Raw genomic sequence first — 20,420 nt, forward strand, 5'->3', positions numbered from 1 at the left:
CTTACTGGTAAGTTGTCATTGAAGGGTACTCATGCTTTGAATCTTGGGTTCTTTCTTTCTATTCTGTAATCTCTTAAAAACTTCTTGCCTTTAAAAATGTCTACAGATATATGTACACTCATGCGTGCATTTCTAATAAATTATTCCACAAATTCTGCAATAATAATTTCAAGCAAATTTGTCACAAGTAATTTTTCACTGGACAAGTTGTTTGAGATTTAGTAAGCAAAACCAACAGCTCTACTAAATATACCTTTTTTTTAAAATAGAAGAAATTTTCTTCTGTTAACTGAAAAGCATCAATCAAATGTTCATTCTAGGTCAGTACAATTCCGTTAAATGTTTTAATTTCCATGAAGTGAAATTTTGGCAACAATAAATGAAATAATTGCTTTAATTATGAACATTCTACCATCATTAGCATTGAAAATTATTTCCAAGGCATAAAGCCTGAAATTGACTACAATAATTTTGGAGTCCAACTTCAAGTTTAATTGAGGTAAAATTACTACATTTTTCCCCCCTATAGCACAAGTTTTCTTTTGTTTGGAGTAGAAGGTAGAGGTATAGATTATGGAAGGCATAGATTTATTACAAATGCTATGGTCTCCATCCCCACCCCACCTCTACAAACACAGAAGTATTAGTTTCCTTATTGTATGATTGGAAAATCAATGAACCAGAGACAAAAGGCCTTGTTGAAGAATCTGGACTGACAGAGCCAAATCTCAGCTTCTCATTCAGAATTTAGCTTCGATGAAGATCAGCTTCTCATTCAGAATTTAGCTTCGATGAAGAGCCTAATGTTGCCAAAGACTGCTCTGTAAAAGCAAAGCTTTTTGTATTTCTGAAGCAAATTTTAAATTCAGAATATTTTCTTCAGAGAACTGAATCTGGAGATTTAAACTGTAGGTAAACCTTGGAGATATTTGAGTTTGGTTCTAGACCACCACAATGAAGCGAGCCTCAAGATAGTTTTGGTTTCCCGGGGCATAAAATAGTTACGTTTACACCATATGTTTGCAGTCTATTGTGTGTAATAGCATTATGTCTAAAAAAAAGTATTTAATTTAATTAAAAAATATTTTATTGCCCCAAACTACTAACCACCATCTGAGTCTTTAGTGAGTAGTAACATCAAAGATCACTGATTATAGCTCACCTGAACAAGTATAATAATAATGCTGAAGAAGTTTGAAATATGCTGAGAATCACCAAAATGTAACATAGACACACAAGGTGAGCAAATGCTATTGGAAAAATGGCACCAATAGATTTACTCAATCTAGGGTTGCCACAAACCTTCAATTTGTTAAAAAAAAAAAAAAGTAATATCTGCAAAGCACTATAAAATGAGGTGTGCCTGTATATGAAATTCCTTTGATTTCATATGTATAAAATATTATTTACTAACAAGTGATTTACTAAAATACCTATTTCTTGGCACTTATCATGTAATGATATAATGACAATAGCAAGTTTAATAGGGATGGAAAAGTCCCCAATATTTAATGCTGAGAGTAGCACTATTTCTGAGAATGTATTTGTTTAAATCTCAGGACTGTTTTGTGGTAAATTAAATTCTTCACAAATTAACCATAAAAATTTGAGTCTCATCAGAGTTAGAAACTTCAACTATCAGCTCAGTATTAACATTTCAAGATCATTTCTAACATTTGTAAAACAAAACTTTTGAAGGCATACTTGGGTAACTTTCAATGTTACTTAAAATTTTATAACAGTAAATAAACTTTCTGTTCACATTTTGAAAAGCTCTTTACTTGTTTGGCTAGAAAATACCCAAGTTTTCTGGACAAGTCAGAGAATAAACAAAAAATCTCACAAAAGCCAAAAGAAAACATTTAAGAATTGATAGGCATATGTATGATGACTAACAGCAATAAAGCTATGATGTATTTATGGTTCCAATATGTTATAACATTCAGCCTATTTGAGTTGTATAAAATCAATTTTTCAAATTACATATTTAGCTTTCACTACATGACCATTAATTACTTTCATATTGAAGCATATTTTTGTTATTTCTATTCTTATGAAGAATTTCAAGGGCTGGAAGACATAACTACTAACTAACGATCTTGAAAAACTTGGTATTACTTCTAGCAAAGCCCATGGAAACAGTACAAAACTGAAACAAACTGAAACATGTGGTCTGAATGATGAATGAAGAACCCCCAATTTTTTATTTTCAGAGATAAAGATCAAGGAATTTAAGACTTCTTTGCTATTCCTTTTTAATGAGTACGTTAGAGTGGGGGTCCTTTCCAATGACACTCTACAATGATTTACAGGCTCTAGCACTACTTAATAGGTTGCTTTTCAAAAGTGAATGAGAAAAGTAATTTGAACAAAAGTAGATATATCCACTCAGGAAAGAAGGGGAAAGGAATTAAAGATGGTGATTATTCAGTAGAGAAAACCTGGGGGAGGGGAAATGAGAAGAGAAAAGAGTAGAAAAAGGGGCAAGGTAAACTATAATCTCATTGTTCTTTTTTTAGGGTCTTGGAATTTAAAAAAGTTCTTTCTTTCTGTCTGTGCTGGGCTTTTGTTCCTGTGCCAGCTTTCTCAGGTTGCAGTGTGCAGGTTTCTAATTGCAGTGGCTTCTCCTGTGGAGCACAGGCTCTGGAGTGTGGGGGCTTCAGCAGTAGCTGTCTGCGGGCTCAGTAGTTGTGGCACACGGACTTAGTTGCCCTGCAGCCTGTGGGATCTTAGTTCCCAGACCAGGGATCAAACTCATATCCCCTGGATTGGCAGGCCTATTCTTAACCACTGGACCACCAGGGAGTTCCCTTTCTTGGGACGTTTTTATCTGAGAATGTTGAAATTATGGATAAATAGCAATAGCAATAACTTAAATTGTTTAGTTCTACTCTTGTATAAAAATTGCAATTACCATTTCTTCTAGGAATGCACCAAAATGATGTAAAAAAAACTAGTTCTGCCCTCTAAGGCTATTTTGGTGAAGGTTTGTACAAGTAAGTGTAAGATGGTTTAGAAAACCTGAATATTCTGATGAATATATTGAAAGAGAAGTGAAATTTCTAGGTCAAGATGACAGATGGATAAACATGTTTATCTTCTTCCTCAACTCCCATTGAGATTATAGGATTCATGTAAGAGTCTGTAACACAGAGTCTATAACACAGATGAGAAGGCAGGGATGGAATCAGCTCATAGATTTTGAAGAAACTTTTTGAAGATTGAAAGCACATAGGATTCTATGGATGGATAAACCAGAATAGAGGGACCATACCCTTTAAAACACGTAGAAAAGAAGACGGAAGTAGGGCCATTCTTCTTGGAGTGTGGCAGTCCTACCAAGCACAAACAAAATGGATTTTAAAACTCCCCACCCCTAGAGACAAACTTGTGAAATTTAAAATCAAGGATAAAGGAAAGACTATAAAATCTTTCAAAGAAAGAAAAGCAGATTACCTACAAAGGAATAAGAATTCCCACGAGAAACAGCAGTCTTCTTGAAAGGTTGTTGTTGAATCACGATGCCAGGATTCTTGGCCCCCGGAGGAGAGACGAGGCTTGATCTCTCAGAGCTTTTGTGTAATAAAGTTTTATTAAAGTATAAAGGAGATAGAGAAAGCTTCTGACATAGGCATCAGAAGGGGGCAGAAAGAGTGCCCCCCTGCTAGTCTTTATCTGGATGTTATATAGTCACTAGCAGTCTGTTAATGAAAGAAAGGACTGTCTCAAACTTAGAATGGCACCAGGCCCCTCACCCATAAGATGTATTTTGGGATAATCTTGGCTCCAAATGGTTCATCTTGGGCCATAAAAGGATTAACTTGAATCTTGAAGAAGGGGAGAGCACCATACAAACAGTGTCGTTTACATAGATTAGAGGAACAATATGGGAGTATAACATACTGGTTTATCAAGTAGGTTCTGAGCCCAAAAGGCGGAACCGACTTGAATACAGAGTTTGGGGTAAATGCATAGTACATTAACATAGCTTAAGATAAACATTTCCATAAGAAAAAGGCATTAGTTAACTTCAGGTGAAACCAGGTGTCATGGCAACACAGAATTTTAAGAGAAACCTCCTTTTAAATTTGTATAGAGAAGGAAAAGAATATCGCTAGTTTGTTTCCTCCTGCCGCTTAAGGGAGATAAAAATGTCTGACACTTGCATTTGGAGACCCCGGGCCTTCCTGCCTGTTACCCTCTCATTCTCATCATCAGTGGATACTTAAGTCTAATAGAATAAAGCCGCCAAGTTCTGAAGGACAATAATTTTGAAACTAGAATTTCCGTATCAGTCAAGGCACTGATTAAAGTGTGAAGGCAAAGATTCAGCCTTTCAGAGGTGTAGAGATTTAGAAGCCTTGTGAAATTGTCCTCAACAGGGTATTTTTTACTTTCTGACTTTAAGCCTTCTTCAGCGATCAATGCAAATAGAGGAAAACAACAGAATGGGAAAGACTAGAGATCTCTTCAAGAAAATTAGAGATACCAAGGGAACATTTCATGCAAAGATGGGCTCTACAAAGGACAGAAATGGTATGGACCTAACAGAAGCAGAAGATATTAAGAAGAGGTGGCAAGAATACACGGAAGAACTGTACAAAAAAGATCTTCACGACCCAGATAGTCATGATGATGTGATCACTAACCTAGAACCAGACATCTTGGAATGTGAAGTCAAGTGGGCCTTAGAAAGCATCACTACGAACAAAGCTAGTGGAGGTGATGGAATTCCAATTGAGCTGTTTCAAATCCTGAAAGATGATGCTGTGAAAGTGCTGCACTCAATATGCCAGCAAATTTGGAAAACTCACCAGTGGCCACAGGACTGGAAAAGGTCAGTTTTCATTCCAATTCCAAAGAAAGGCAATGCCAAAGAATGCTCAAACTATCGCACAGTTGCACTCATCTCACATGCTAGTAAAGTAATGCTCAAAATTCTCCAAGCCAGGCTTCAGCAATACGTGAACCGTGAACTCCCTGACGTTCAAGCTGGTTTTAGAAAAGGCAGAGGAACCAGAGATCAAATTGCCAACATCCGCTGGATCATGGAAAAAGCAAGAGAGTTCCAGAAAAACATCTATTTCTGCTTTATTGACTATGCCAAAGCCTTTGACTGTGGATCACAATCAACTGTGGAAAATTCTGAAAGAGATGGGAATACCAGACCACCTGACCTGCCTCTTCAGAAATCTGTATGCAAGTCAGGAAGCAACAGTTAGAACTGGACATGGAACAACAGACTGGTTCCAAATAGGAAAAGGAGTACATCACGGCTGTATATTGTCACCCTGCTTATTTAACTTCTATGCAGAGTACATCATGAGAAACGCTGGACTGGAAGAAACACAAGCTGGAATCAAGATTGCCAGGAGAAATATCAATCACCTCAGATATGCAGATGACACCACCCTTATGGCAGAAAGTGAAGAGGAACTCAAAAGCCTCTTGATGAAAGTGAAAGAGGAGAGTGAAAAAGTTGGCCTAAAGCTCAACATTCAGAAAACAAACATCATGGCATCCGGTCCCATCACTCCATGGGAAATAGATGTGGAAATGGTGTCAGACTTTTTTGGGGCTCCAGAATCACTGCAGATGGTGACTGCAGCCATGAAATTGAAAGACACTTACTCCTTGGAAGAAAAGGTATGACCAACCTAGATAGCATATTCAAAAGCAGAGACACTACTTTGCCGACTAAGGTCCGTCTAGTCAAGGCTATGGTTTTTCCTGTGGTCGTGTATGGATGTGAGAGTTGGACTGTGAAGAAGGCTGAGTGCCGAAGAATTGATGCTTTTGAACTGTGGTGTTGGAGAAGACTCTTGAGAGTCCCTTGGACTGCAAGGAGATCCAACCAGTCCATTCTGAAGGAGATCAACCCTGGGATGTCTTTGGAAGGAATGATGCTCAAGCTGAAACTCCAATACTTTGGGCACCTCATGCAAAGAGTTGACTCATTGGAAAAAACTCTGATGCTGGGAGGGATTGTGGGCAGGAGGAGAAGGGGACGACCGAGGATGAGATGGCTGGATGGCATCACGGACTCGATGGATGTGAATCTGAGTGAACTCTGGGAGATGGTGATGAACTGGGAGGCCTGGCGTGCTGCGATTCAAGGGGTCGCAAAGAGTCGGACACGACTGAGCGACTGAACTGAACTGAACTGATTTTGTATTGGAGTATAGCTGATTGGCAAACGATGTTGTGATAGTTTCAGGTGAACAGTGAAGGGACTCAGCCAAACATGTACGTGTATCCATTCTCCCCCAAACTCCCCTCCCGTTCAGGCTGCCACATGTCATTAAGCAGACTTCCCTGTGGTCTACAGTGGGTCCTTGTTAGTTATCCCATTTTAAATACAGCAGTGTGTACATGTCGATCCCAAACACTAGGATACTTTTCTTTGACAGTATCTTTACCTCCTTTACCTCCAGATTCCTGATAAAATTACAGTTAAAGGATTTTTTTAAAAAGACAGAGTATACTGATAAGGAGATTGAGAGGGAAGAATCTGAAAAGAGGTGGCCGTAAAATTTCAGGACCAGTAAAGCAGAAGAAAGGAGAGTCAGATCCCTAGAAGAGAGAATTTCAGTAAGCAAGGTCCTCTCCAGTATCCCAGGAATGTAGTCTTAGCCGCTAGACCACCAGGGAGGTCCTGTGGGATGCATTTTACAGTGCCATTTCCCTTGCCACCCTCTTTTCTTCAGCAAGGAGGGCTGCCCAAATGCACAGCCCATGCCCAGACCGTGATGGAGTATAATGAAACAGGGATGCTGAAAGACTGTCTTCTTAGAGGAAGACTGAACTGGAAACAAACCCCAAACTCTCCCCTTCTCCCCAAGGAATTGTGGGAACACTGCTTTAAGAGGTCTAAGAGGTTGTCACCAGTCAGCTGTCCTGTGAATCTGCAGCCCAAATTCTCATCACCAGGCTGGGCTTTAGAAATCTCACACTGCTAATTCAGTTTCAAAGTGGTTCTAACCGACTAAAAAAGAGAATTAAGAGAAGTTCCCAGATTTGGAATTAACTGCCTATCAGAACAAAGTCCAATATAATTCAGAGGAAGAAAACAAAATCTAGAACTCAAAGTCATCGGTCAGCAAACTACAACCTGCAGGCTAAATCTTGCCTGTAGTTTCTGTAAATATAATTTCCTTGGAACACAGTCAGGCCCATTTATTTTCATGTTTATGTCTATGGACCATTTCAAGCAGAGTTGACAGAAACCCAGTGGCCCACAAGGCCTACAATATTTCATCTGGCCCTTTACAGAAAGCTTGCTTACCCTGGCTTAGATCATTGACATTTAATGTAATTATTCGTGTGGTTGCATTCAGGAGCACCATCTGTTTTTTTGTTAGTCCTTGTGGTTTTGTTGGCTTTTGCTTCCTGTTCTTCTCCCTGCTTTTGCTTTCTTAGGGATTATTTAAATAATTTTTACTATTTCAACTTATATATTAGTTATATATGTGTATTTTTTTAAATGGTTGCTCTAGGGGTTACAATATCATACCTAATATTTTATAATAAATGTAACAGTTACTATTATTCCTCTTTAAACATTCATTCAGCTGCATTGGGTCTTAGTTGTAGCATGTGAACTCTTAGCTGTAGCATTTGGGACCTGACAAGGGATTAAACCCAGGGCTTCTGCATTGGAAGGGCAGTCTTGGCCACTGCAACCAGGAAGTCCCTAATATTATTCATAATATTACACTTCTTGTAAATTGGAAAAACCTTGCAGGCATAAACTGGAAACTCAGAGAATTAATCTAAAAATTGACAAAGGGCAGAACTTATATGACAACACTGAGTCATAACCTCTGTGGCAATCAGTTTAGAATGAAGAACTGAATTCCCAAAGCTATCTACCCAGAATGGGCAGGACTCAGTTGATGACTACCAACATCCCAATTTTTTTGTCCCTGCTTTCAACTTAAGAGCAGAGAAAGCCAAGTATGTTCCCCAAAACAATCATGTAAGATGCCTGCTGCTGGCTGGCTGGCCTCCAGCTTCCTCATGCCAACAAGTTCCAATCAGAGCACGCCTGAAGCCTTAGTTTTTGACTACAAAGCTTTCCCACTATAAACATCTGCCTGCATCTCTGCCAAACACAAGTGATGGTGGCTGGCTTCCTTAATATAGCAAGCTCTGAATAAACAGTCTATTTGTTTTCATTTTTGAGTGGTTTCATTTATTTCTACAACTCAAATAGTTGTGATATAAGGAGGAAGCACAAGCTGGAATCAAGATTGCCAGGAGAAATATCAATAACCTCAGATATGCAGATGACACCACCCTTATGGCAGAAAGTGAAGGACTGAAGAGCCTCTTGATGAAAGTGAAAGAAGAGGGTGAAAAAATTGGCTTAAAACTCAACATCCAGAAAACTAAGATCATGGCATCTGGTCCCATCACTTCATGGCAAATAGATGAGGAAACAGTGGAAACAGTGGCTGACTTTATTTTTCTGGGCTCCAAAATTACTGCAGATGGTGATTGCAGCCATGAAATTAAAAGATGCTTACTCCTTGGAAGGAAAGTTATGACCAAACTAGACAGCATATTAAAAAGCAGAGACATGACTTTGTCAACAAAGGTCCGTCTAGTCAAGGCTATGGTTTTTCCAGTGGTCATGTATGGATGTGAGAGTTGGACTATAAAGAAAGCTGAGCACTGAAGAATTGATGCTTTTGAACTGTGGTGTTGAGAAGACTCTTCAGAGTCCCTTGGACTGCGAGGAGATCCAACTAGTCCATCCTAAAGGAGATCAGTCCTGATTGTTCATTGGAAAGACTGATTTTGAAGCTGAAACTCCAATACCTTGGCCACCTGATGGAAAGAGCTGACTCATCTGAAATGACCTTGATGCTGGGAAAGATTGAGGGCAGGAGAAGGGGACAACAGAGGATGAGATGGTTGGATGGCATGACCGACTCAATGGACATGGGTTTGGGTGGACTCCGGGAGTTGGTGATGGACAGGGAGGCCTGGCGTGCTGCAGTTCGTGGGGTCACAGAGTCGGACACAACTGAGTGACTGAACTGAACTGAATTATATAACCTTACTTTGTAGAAATGCAAATGAACAAGTATGGCTATATACATGAATATGTTGAGTGGGGGTTAAAAGACAAAGAATACAGAGTAGTTCATTTCCTTAAATCAAAAAGAAAAACAGGACTTCCCTAGTGATCCAGCAGTTAAGAATCCACCTGGCTATGCAGGGGACATGGGGTCAATCCCTGGTCTGGGAAGATCCCACATGCATGGGGGGACTAAGCCCATGTATAAGCCCATGTGCCTAAGCCCATGCTCCACAACAAAAGTAGCCACCACAATGAGAAGCTTGTGCTCTGCAACTAGAGGGTATCCCCTGCTCACACTCACAGCAACTAGAGAAAGCCTGCATGCAGCAAGGGAAGACCCAGAGAAATAAAAAAATAAAAGTAATTAATCAATTAAGGAAAAAAACCAGATACTCTCCCAGCCTTTGCAGCTTGGCTCTGAGTTGGGTAGCTCATTCAACGCTGAACCAGGCCACCTATAACTTACTCTGCCTTAGCCTCCATCTCCGGCACTTATGAAGCCTAGGATCACACAGCAGAGGCCTAGGGTGCTCCCAGGTCTTTCCTGAGACTGTGTCTAGTCCTGCGCACAGAGGCCTGGTCTTCTGGATTCCCTGGTTTACTCAAGACTTTCAAAGCCTTTATCTACCACATACCTTAATTTCATGCAGCCATATTAAAAGATGCTTGTTCCTTGGAAGAAAAGTTATGACCAACCTAGACAGCATATTAAAAAGCAGAGACACTACTTTTCCAACAAAGGTCCGTCTAGTCAAAGCTATGGTTTTTCCAGCAGTCATGTATGGATGTGAGAGTTGGACTCTATAAAGAAAGCTGAGCGCCAAAGAATTGATGCTTTTGAACTGTGATGTTGGAGAGACTCTTTGAGTCCCTCGGACTGCAAGGAGATCCAACCAGTCCATCCTAAAGGAAATCAGTCCTGAATTGGAAGGACTGATGCTGAAGATGAAGCTCCAATACTTTGGTCACCTGATGGGAAGAGCTGATTCATTGGAAAAGACCCTGATGCTGGAAAAGACTGAAGGCAGAAGGGTATGGCAGAGGATGAGATGATTGGATGACATCACCAACTCGATGGACATGAGTTTGAGCAAGCTCCAGGACTTGGTGATGGACAGGGAAGCCTGGCATGCTGCAGTCGATAGGGTCGCAGTTGGACACTACTGAGCAACTGAACTGACCTTCTTTTCCAGGCTCCCCAATTTGTCTGCTCTCTCTGACCCCAGGCAGATGTAGGCACTACTTTTAAAGCCCATGAGTTCAGAAGGGGCAAAACATAGGCAAATCTCTGAACCCTCAGGGAACTGCCAGACATGGAAACACCCCACCACAATCCTGAGCACAAGATCTGTGTTGGCCTCTCCCACATCATCAAATTACACCCCGACAACACATATCACTGGTCCCCTCAAGCAGGATAAAGAAAACCACCAGAATGCTCTACAATTTAGCAGGCTCTTTTTTCATTGAGCACTCCCCGTTTAAGTTATTAGATTCGTTTCAAAAAGTTGATTCTAATAGTTTTTTTTTTTTTTTTTGGCCAGCTTAATATTTGCTTCAGAAAAAGGAAGGCTCTCTGGAACTCCCCACTTTGTCATTCTCTATGTAACCTTTTTAATGATTGTTTTAGAAATGAGGGGCAGATTAGTGGTTGCCAAGGGTTGGAGGAATGATGTAGGAGAGAAAGATGAGCAGCAACATAAGGGATCCTCACCGTGTTGCAGTATCTTGCCTGTGGTAGACACATGCACCTATACAAGAGATAAGTTGTTTGGAATTACATACACTGTACACACAGGGTACAAGACTGGGAAAATCTGGATAAAACTGACGATTTATATCAATAGTCTGATGGTGACTTACTGTGGTTTAACTGACAATGGGGGAAGCTGGAGCAAGTGTACAAGGACCTATTATTTCTTACAACTGTATGTGAGTCTAGATATCTGAATAAATTTCAGTTTAAAAATTCAAAATATTCAGATAAAAATGAGGAAGCATTTAGGAATACAATAACCCAACTTATTTCATTTTTCTACGTGTCCACAAGTTATATAATAAAAATCTATGCTTACATAAATCTATAACAGTTCTTTAATTAAAAATAAAATTCTAATAAGAAAGCACCACATTATAGCATAATTCATAGTGATCTTTTTTAGTGGCACATGAAATAACTGAGCATCTTATAGTTCCTATCAGTTTAGATTTGATGATTTAGGGTGTTTGGAAAGAGGTTGACAAACTGGTCTATTTTGGCTCATAAATAAAAGCCATCAGCTTTGGCACTGATCATCAAAATGTCTGCAGTATACACAATGATCGTAACCATACTGTAGCAGGACAGACAGAACCAGGAAACATTATCCACATTTTAATTTATTATACATATAAGACAACAAATTCACAAACTCAGGAACAATGAGAAAGTAATGTATAAAACTTTAATAAGAAAAACAAATGACAAAATAATCATTTAATTTTTTGTCCAAATACTTAAGCATTTTCACATACTTATTAATAAAACATACATAACTCAAAATGCTAAATAGTTCTAGTTTTTGACAAAATTCTCTAAAGAACATGTTGGTAAAAACTCAAAAGTTGTCTAATAAGGTGTGCAGGATCTTGTTTATTTATCATAGACATTAAAATGATTATGTTTAAAGCCAATTTAAACATTTATAGAATGCTATTTAGGCCGGATATTTATCTAACTAAATGAAAATATCAGAGAAATTGATATTTATAGCACCAGGTTATAAAGAAGCTTTATTTAAACTATCTCTGTCAAAGTTTTAACACCAGAACCAAAGTCAAATGTACCTAAATGAAACATAAGCTATTCTTGGTAGCAGTATAAACTCTGTCCTATGGGTATTACATTTTCAAGTTTTTTCCTTTATATGAAACTACTTAAAAGGAAATTTTAAGTATATCTCATAGATTACTTTGTACATTTATCATTCTATAAGCAAATGTGTTAGTAATTAACATATTAAGGTCATAAATCATTACGCCTTATGTCAAAGGCCTCTTATTCACTGATTTAGAAACTTCACTTTTAGGAGTGTCAGAGTTGAAGTCAGCCCACACATATACAGCAGGTTAACAGCAATATATTTTTGCTCTAATCAGGCTTCGGAATAGGGTTTGGAGGTAGGAGGATTGAAAGCACTAGGGTTCCAAAAAATTTATGTTTTTTATTAAAGGAAAAAGATTCGTAAAGAATACAATGATGGTAATGCTCTTACAGCACAAATCCTCATATTGAATGACTGTGCTACAGAAAAAATACTGTAATGCTTTAAACAGAGTTTTGACCAACTTTCAAACAACATGCAGTGATTAGAGTGTTAAACTGTCATCTCATCAAGCTCTGCAAACACTCTCAGTCTTCACTGTCCGAACAGATCAGTTTTAGCTTCTTCATAGTCCTCCATCTGTCTTTCAACATGACGCTTGTTCGGTTGTTGAATTCATAATGTGATAGTATTTTAGACCAATTTCCCTCTCCGTATTTCCTCACACCAGATCTCAGATTCTTGTCTTCTTCCCAAAGCCATGCCTTTTGATGAAAAGTAGGATAGTTAATCACAGAACCAGTTCTTGACAAATAGCATTAGTTTCAGGTGTACAACATAATGATCCAGTATTCATACATATTGTGAAATGATCATCACAATAAGTCTAGTTAACATCTGTCAAAAGTGGATAAAAAGTAGAACAGTTATTCACAGAAACAATTCTTTAACATATCTAAATACAAATTTTTTAAAAACCAATATGTTACAATTTCTTAACGGTGGAAGAAATTCTGTGAACATATCTTATATTTCTGTAAGATCTTGTGCTGGTGATATTATCAAGGGTCCTGACTAGATTACTGTTCATTTTGCATGACACACTATGGCTCTGCTGCCCCAAGTCAGACACCTATAAAGGGTGAGAACTAAACACAAACCCAATTTGTCTGACTTAAGCCCACAAAGTCTCTTAAAATTTGACACCTGTTAACAGGTTAGAGATGTGTCTCCCTCTTCCTCTCTCTCATGCGTACTCAGTCATGTCCAACTCTTTGCGACCCCACGGACTGCAGCCGGCCAGGCTCCTCTGTCCACGGAATTCTCCAGGCAAGAATACTGGAGTATTTCTCCCTCCAGTATTCTTTCTTCCTCCAGGGTATCTTTCCAACCCAGGGACTGAACCCGAGTCTCCCGTGTCTACAGCACTGGCAGGTGAGTTCTTTACCACTAGTGCCCACCTGGGAAGCCTTAGAGATGTGTAGGATTCATATAATGCCAAATAGAACTTATGAATATTTAATTCTTTCCTAATGAACTCAGCGAAAACCCTGTTCTATGTTGGGCAAAGTACACACGCACGTAAGACTAAAATCTTCTCACTTTCTCCAACAGATTTCCGAGAACACAACTAACACAAACTAATTAAAGATAATTATTTTGTTTTTGGAGAAAATGACTGAAAAACTTTAAAAATCAAATTCAGTATTATACATAGAAAAAGATTACTGATACTTGGCATTTGCTAGAGGTGACCAACTAACTATTACTTCTGTTGACATGCTGAGAAGCAATACATAGGGTCATCTGAATGATTATTTACTGTTTCCGAACTACGAATGATTTCCCCAGCGACTCACATTTGGTTTAAAAATTCATCCATCATCAGTCATGAAAGGGCAAATACTGTATGATTTCACTTACGTGAGATATCTACAGTAGTCAGATTCCCAGCAACAGAGAGTAGAATGATGGTTGACGAGAACGGGAGGCAGGGAAATAGGGGGCTGTCTAACGAGCATAGTGTTTCAATTTCACAAGATGAAAAAGCTCTAGAGGCTGTTGTACAATGTGAATGCATTTAATGCCAGTGAATCATACACTTAAAAAACAAGGTGACAAATTTTATGCTATGTTTTACTATAAATACATTTTTTAAATGAATAAAGGTCTTGAGTAGACAACTCTCCAAAAAAGATATATAAATAGCCAATAAGCACTTGAAAACATGCTCAATATCACTTAATCATTACAGAAAAGCAAATCCAAAACCCTGGAAGATATTGCCTCAAACCCATTAGGAGGTAAACCATGAAACAACCAACCAAATACAGAAAATAACACGAGCTGGTGAGGATGTGGAGAAACTGGAACTCTTATGTGCTATTGGTGGGAATGAAAACTTACGTGACTGCTAGGGAAAAGTGTGGTGGTCCCTTGAAAATTAAAGGCATCATGTGACCCAACAATTCTGCCTGTGAGTAGAATTCTATATTCTTTTGAATACAGCCAAAAGAACTGAGTGCAGAGACTTGAAATTTGCACACTCCTGTTGACAGCAGTATTACACATAATAGACAAAAAGTGGTATATAAATACAATATCATTAGCTTTAAAAAAGGAAGATTCTGACACATACAAGGGAAATGATCTTGTCCTCAAGGTAAATGAGGACATTATGCTAAGTGCAAGGAGTCAAATACAAAAGAAAAAATACTGTAGATTTCCACTTATATGAGGTACCTACAATAGTCAAATTGAGAGAAAATAGAAAGTTGGTTGCCAGATGCTTGTGGGGGCGGGGTGAATGAGACGTTACTGCTTAATGGGTACAGAGTTTCAGTTTTGTAAGATAAAAAGAGCTCTGTGGATGAATGGTGGTAAGGTAGCACAGGAGGTGTTTAATGACACTGAACTATACACTTTAAAATGGCTAAGATGGCAATTGAATATTCACTGGAATATTGGACTGATGCCAAATCTTCAAAACTTTGGCCACTTGATGCGAGGAGCTGACTCATTTGGAAAAGACCCTGATGCTGGAAAAGATTGAGGGCAAGAGGAGAAAGGGATGACAGAGGATGAGATGGTTGGATGGCATCACTGATTCAATAGACATGGTTTGTGCAAACTCTGGGAGATAGTGAAGGCCAGGAAGACTGCTGTGCTGCAGTGCATGGGGTCACAAAGAGCTGCACATGACCTAATGACTGAACAATAACAAGATGGCAATTAAAAAAAAAAGAGAGAAAAAAAGAATCCAGCTCAACTGTCTGACACACCAAAAGAAACTCAAGGTGCTTGCAGACAAATACGAGATCAAAATTATCTTGTGTACGACTCAATGCCATAAAACTGGCAGTATCATTATACCTCCTGCAGAAGTTTGTTTGAGCTGTCGCCTATCAGCAATGATGCTGCCTACAAGTGTAAGACTACTCACCCTCTAGACAAAGACTGACATCTGTCCTATGACCTTCTGTCCTGACAAGCCAGCCCACTTCCCTCACCAGTCACCACTCCTAAAAGCCTCACCACACTGCTCATTACTAACTGACACAAAACCAAAGGAGTTATAAATTCTGCATGTGTGCAGTAAGGAGTTTAAAGGGGAGAGAGATGTACTTATTGATTAATCTCTGGGTTCACGAAAATCTTTGAGAATGTGATGAAAGCTATGGATCCATTTTGCAGACAAGTGAAGGTACATAACATTTTACACAAAATTTCAGGAGCCATTTAGAATCCCCTTAAGAAAACTTATCAATTCTATGGTCCTTCAAGTTAAGAATTTTTGCTGTGTAACAAGCTGCCACATGTTTATTCTGTTTTAAAAAGTAGCCTTTGATTTATGCAAATCTCATATACATAGCACCATTTCCTTGTTTTAATCTCAGTAATATTTAATAGAGAGCACAGATGATATCTGATAAAATACAAAAGCCCGTTTCTCTGAAGAAATAACAACCTCTGCTTGAATACTATTTAGGTTCCTGAGTGCAACCAAAGTTTAAATGGTGTTTCCAGTGGATCATATTCAGCAAGGGTTAGGCAGGCTACTGCCCCCAGTACAGCACAGGAGCTAAACGATGGTTTTTACATTTTAAAAAGTAGTTTTCAATAAAAAGAATATGTGACAGAAACTGTATATGGCTCACTGCCTAGCCCTTTATAGAAAGTTTGTCAACCTCTGATCTAGAAGTTATAATTTTGTCAGTAAAAGTTAATTGAAAACCACAATGTTTAACATTAAACATTTAATTTTTTTTCTTCTATTGAAAACGAGCAACTGTAACTTGATATATTATTGTTACTTCATGATTATGGCTTATATTGTTTGATCTGAATGCTTTTTTTTTATAGTCCTTGCTTACTTTCATCTATGATTTAAAGGGGAAAGAGTCTTAAAAAACACCATATGGAATATATCGGTAATCATATAGCAAACAGAAACTATACTCTTCCAGCCCTGGTTGGGAAACTAGGATCACGCAAGCTACACAGTGTAGCCAAAAACGAAAATAAAAGTTTAGAAAACTTAAAGAGGTCAACCTCTATTGTTCATAGATGGAACTGAATAAGTGACACAATGGACTTATCAGTGTTAAGATTAGAAAGAAAATATGAGGACAGCACAATTTCATAAGTCTACTTTTTTGCTTAAAACTCAAAATTTCATTTCTTTGTTTTGTACAGGTGATCTGTTATACTAGATTCCCTTCATAATGACACATGGTTAATTAAGAGTTTAAGATAATGTATTTCAGGACAAAAGCAAAAACTGTGCCCTTGGAAATATTCTCTTTTGTCTTTTGTTCTTCTTGAGCAAAATAAAATTAAATCTAGCCATGCCCATAACTCAAGATATAGACAGCATGGGACAAATTAAAATGCACCAATCTTTTCTTTCCTTAAGGCTAAAAAGTTATACAACTTATATTTTTAAATTGCATATCATTGTTAATGCCTTTTAAAAAAAAACCCCAATGCTTTAGAAATGGTATCGTTTATTTACACCAACAGAGTCCTTGGATCTAGCGCTATGTCAGTAAATGGCACAGGCATTATGTACTTTCTTATCTGTTGAAATGTATACATTCTAGCCTAGTTTGGTCTATTTTTAAAGCCTGATTTGGTGTGAATAATCAAGTCAAAAATCAAAACTTCGAAATATGTAAGGAGCAACTACCTTCCACTGCCATGTAAATCATTTCAAAGGCATCTATTTTATCTGATAAATAATAAGTCTATATTTTGGAGAAGGGATTGTTCCTTACAAGGCCACCAGGGAAGCTACAGCCTTGCTCTACTGTATTCTCCAGTGATGACTTGATGACTCAAAGGTCTGCTCCTACCTACCCCCTGTATTTCTCTCAGATGAGAAAGCCAGAGCTAAAGTGGTGACCTCTCTCTCCCATGACACAAAACCTTCAAATTGGCTTTGTTCAGGAATATGGAGATCTCAGACCATGATGCTGAGGAAGCTGCCAGAGGCTCAACTGTTCTAGAAAACTGAGAACCACAGTAGTCCCCAAACAGAAAGAAACCTTGTGTGTGTCTCTGAGAATAGAACCTACCAGTTTTCTACCCATTTCCTTTCTGCCTCAGAGGAAAGATATGGGAGGCAAACATACTCATATAAAATACTAATTTTAAAAAAGCAGCTGGACTTAGAGATCTGATTTCTAGTCTTCATTATAAAGCACATATTCTTGTGGGTTTATAACTGAGTATTATGTATTTGTACCATCCAATGCAGGACATTTTTTCCCAAGGGCCAACTGGATTTTTCCCCCTAAACAAAGTTTTTATACTGAGCAGATGCTGTGTCATGATTGCGGTGGTACAGTTTTGATATCCCCTAAATTTTATGGGTTCATAAAACAGGAAAGAGTAAACTATCAGTCTGAAAGCACAGTCCATTCCTCCCACTGTTTGTAGTAACATGTGGATGTTACTTTAAACAGTGTGCCCTTGTGCTGCTCAAGTCCAGCTGGTCTACCACCCTGGGGTCCATATTTAAACATCAACTGATTGACAGAAGGGGCTTTGGAAGAGCTTTATAAACTGAAATATCCTTCCAGTTCATCATTCAGATTCCTCAACAGGAGTTGGGAATAATGTTTTCATCTTTCCTATATTTTTTCTCTTACTATGAAAAATAATATCGACCTCAAGACATAGACTGAACTCACTGCCTGCTGAGACAGGACTGTGAGTTTGTTTCCTGGTCATACCTACCTGTATGTTGGTGCTCAATGTAGTGTAGACATGTTTTAAAATAAAACAGATGATGTATATTAAACAGTGATATCATTTATAATTTAAAAATACCGTATAATAATTCCTATTACATACCATCCATGGGAAAAAAGTCTTTATTGTTGAAAGCCACTTACTTTTCTTCTGAATAAATTTACAAAGGAAGGCCTCTTTTTAAATTGTGATAAGGCAGGCAAAAATACCTTTGTTTGTTTAACATACAAATGCAAGAGAAAGAAACTGTCCAAGAAACTGTGCAAGACTATTGCAATCAAAATTTTTAAAGAATCCAAATGTCAATACAAAATAAAAATAAAATTGGTTGCTCATCTAACAAGTTATCCCACCAAAACACCAACAGTAGAAAGCTAAAAATAAAACCAGACACAGAATTTTTGGCATAATAAATAGTGATAGACAATATCACCTATATTTAATTGTGCAGTTGATATCCCACATGTTGCTTCAAATATATGAAAAAGAGAAACCGTTTTCTTGATGTATATCACTAAGTAACATCTATAATTCCATTTAGAACTGTTACCAGAAGAACCACAAGAAAAGACAAATATATAAGGCAGAGACTTCTGGATTTTAGACCAACCTGGAGAGTCCAGAACTTGATCCTACCCCAACATATCAACAATGAACCATTTGCAAATAGCTTATCAAAAAAGAAAATCATCTTAAATAATTTACTCATTTACTGTAAACAACTAGAAAACCAGATAAAACAGTAAACAATGGCTTTAGCAACTAGAGATAGCATAGGACTATAATCACCGAGAGGAAAAACAAATGAGTGAGCCCTAAAACTGACTCAGCTTTCTTAATAGAAAAATTCTATGTCAAATGGTATCTCCTTTTTTAAAGCACACAAAAATCTTATTTAAACTGAACCTATGTTAGGAAGATATGAAAATAAGTTTATCATGGGGATTTAAGTTTTACCCTACATCTGATGAATGGACTGTAAGATGGATAATTCTAAATAAATGTCATTAATACCCAAGATTATCTTTAAAATGTGAGTGAACTCTGAATAGGCAATTTGATCAATTTATCTAAGATGGCAAAGAAGAAACATTTTATTCTCAAGATTTTTTAGAGTTGAACAGAAATAATGTGAAATAGTCACAACTACTCCTTATGACTTTAATATACATTAAGCATTATCAAATTAAAATAAACAAGTACCTGTTTTTTCCTAGACCGATGCTTTTCAGGAGTTACAGGCTGACTTTTTAAAATACGTATTCTCTTACTTTCAGTGGCTCGTCTACTGTTCTTTTTCTTTCTTCCACCTAAAAGCAGAAACACTGTCATCAAAAACTGTCCTACATTAAAAGAATTGTATTTTTAAAGGTTATCATGAAATTCCTATTTATTTTATAGCTATTTAAAAAAAACCTGTTTAATCTTTTTCCTTTGAATCTGGAAGCAGTATGGTATAAATGCAAAAATCAGCCTTTGAAAATCAGGGGGCATGTGTTTCCTTTCCAGCAAGGGCTTGGCAGAATCGCTCCTGCAGAGGGTGGCGAGAAGGGGCACTCTGCCATCAATGAGATGATAATCAGAGATGACACCATCAACATCCACAAACATATCAATGGAGTAGGTTTCAAGAAGCGCCTGTGGGGGCTTCCCTGGTAGTCCAGTGGTTGAGGATTTATGTGCCAATGCAGGAGACACAGGGTTCAATTCTTGCTCCAGGAGGACCCCACATGCTGTGGGCAGCTAAGCCCAGGTGCCCAGAGCCCAGCCTCTGCAATCAGAGAAGCCACAGCAGTGAGAAGCCCACACCCCACAACTAGAGTTGCCCTGAAGCCTGCACACAGTAACAAAGACCCAGTGCAGCCAAAAAGAAAGAAAGAAGTCCCTCTGGCACTCAGCGAGATCTGGAAACATGCCATGAAGGAGATGAGAACTCCATATGCATGCACTGGCACTGGGCTCAACAAAGCTGTCTGGGCCAAAAAATAAGGAATGCCTCACACTGCATCTAGCTGTGTGCAGTTGTCTCAGAAAATGTAATGAGGATTCATCAAGGAAGATTTATATATTCATTATCGATTTAACTACCACCACTTAAAAAAAAATCTAGATAGTGTGAATGAGGACTAACTGCTGATTGTCAGTTACAGAGCTGCAAAAAAAAAAAAAAAAACAAAGAATGAAAAAAAAAATCAGAGGGGATGTGCTTTGAATCTTGATTCTTTCATGCCTTTGAACAAGCCATTTCACCTCCAAATACCTGTCTTTTCATC

General features: G+C 38.1%; 1 protein-coding gene across 2 annotated transcripts in view; it reads right to left on the bottom strand.

Annotated features, from left to right (window-relative positions):
- TERF1 (telomeric repeat binding factor 1) overlaps positions 11,450 to 20,420 on the bottom strand; it is a 40,144-nt gene continuing 31,173 nt past the window's right edge. For both annotated transcript variants that reach the window (XM_018058421.1, XM_018058420.1), the window contains 2 exons: positions 19,351 to 19,457; positions 11,450 to 12,656 (listed from right to left, as the gene is read on the bottom strand). In XM_018058421.1, coding sequence (XP_017913910.1) covers positions 12,480 to 12,656; positions 19,351 to 19,457 — 284 coding nt within the window. In that variant the 3' untranslated portion in view covers positions 11,450 to 12,479. The remainder of the gene's footprint in view (positions 12,657 to 19,350; positions 19,458 to 20,420) is intronic.

Source organism: Capra hircus, chromosome 14 (assembly GCF_001704415.2).
Source record: "Capra hircus breed San Clemente chromosome 14, ASM170441v1, whole genome shotgun sequence".
In the NCBI taxonomy this organism is placed as follows: domain Eukaryota; kingdom Metazoa; phylum Chordata; class Mammalia; order Artiodactyla; family Bovidae; genus Capra; species Capra hircus.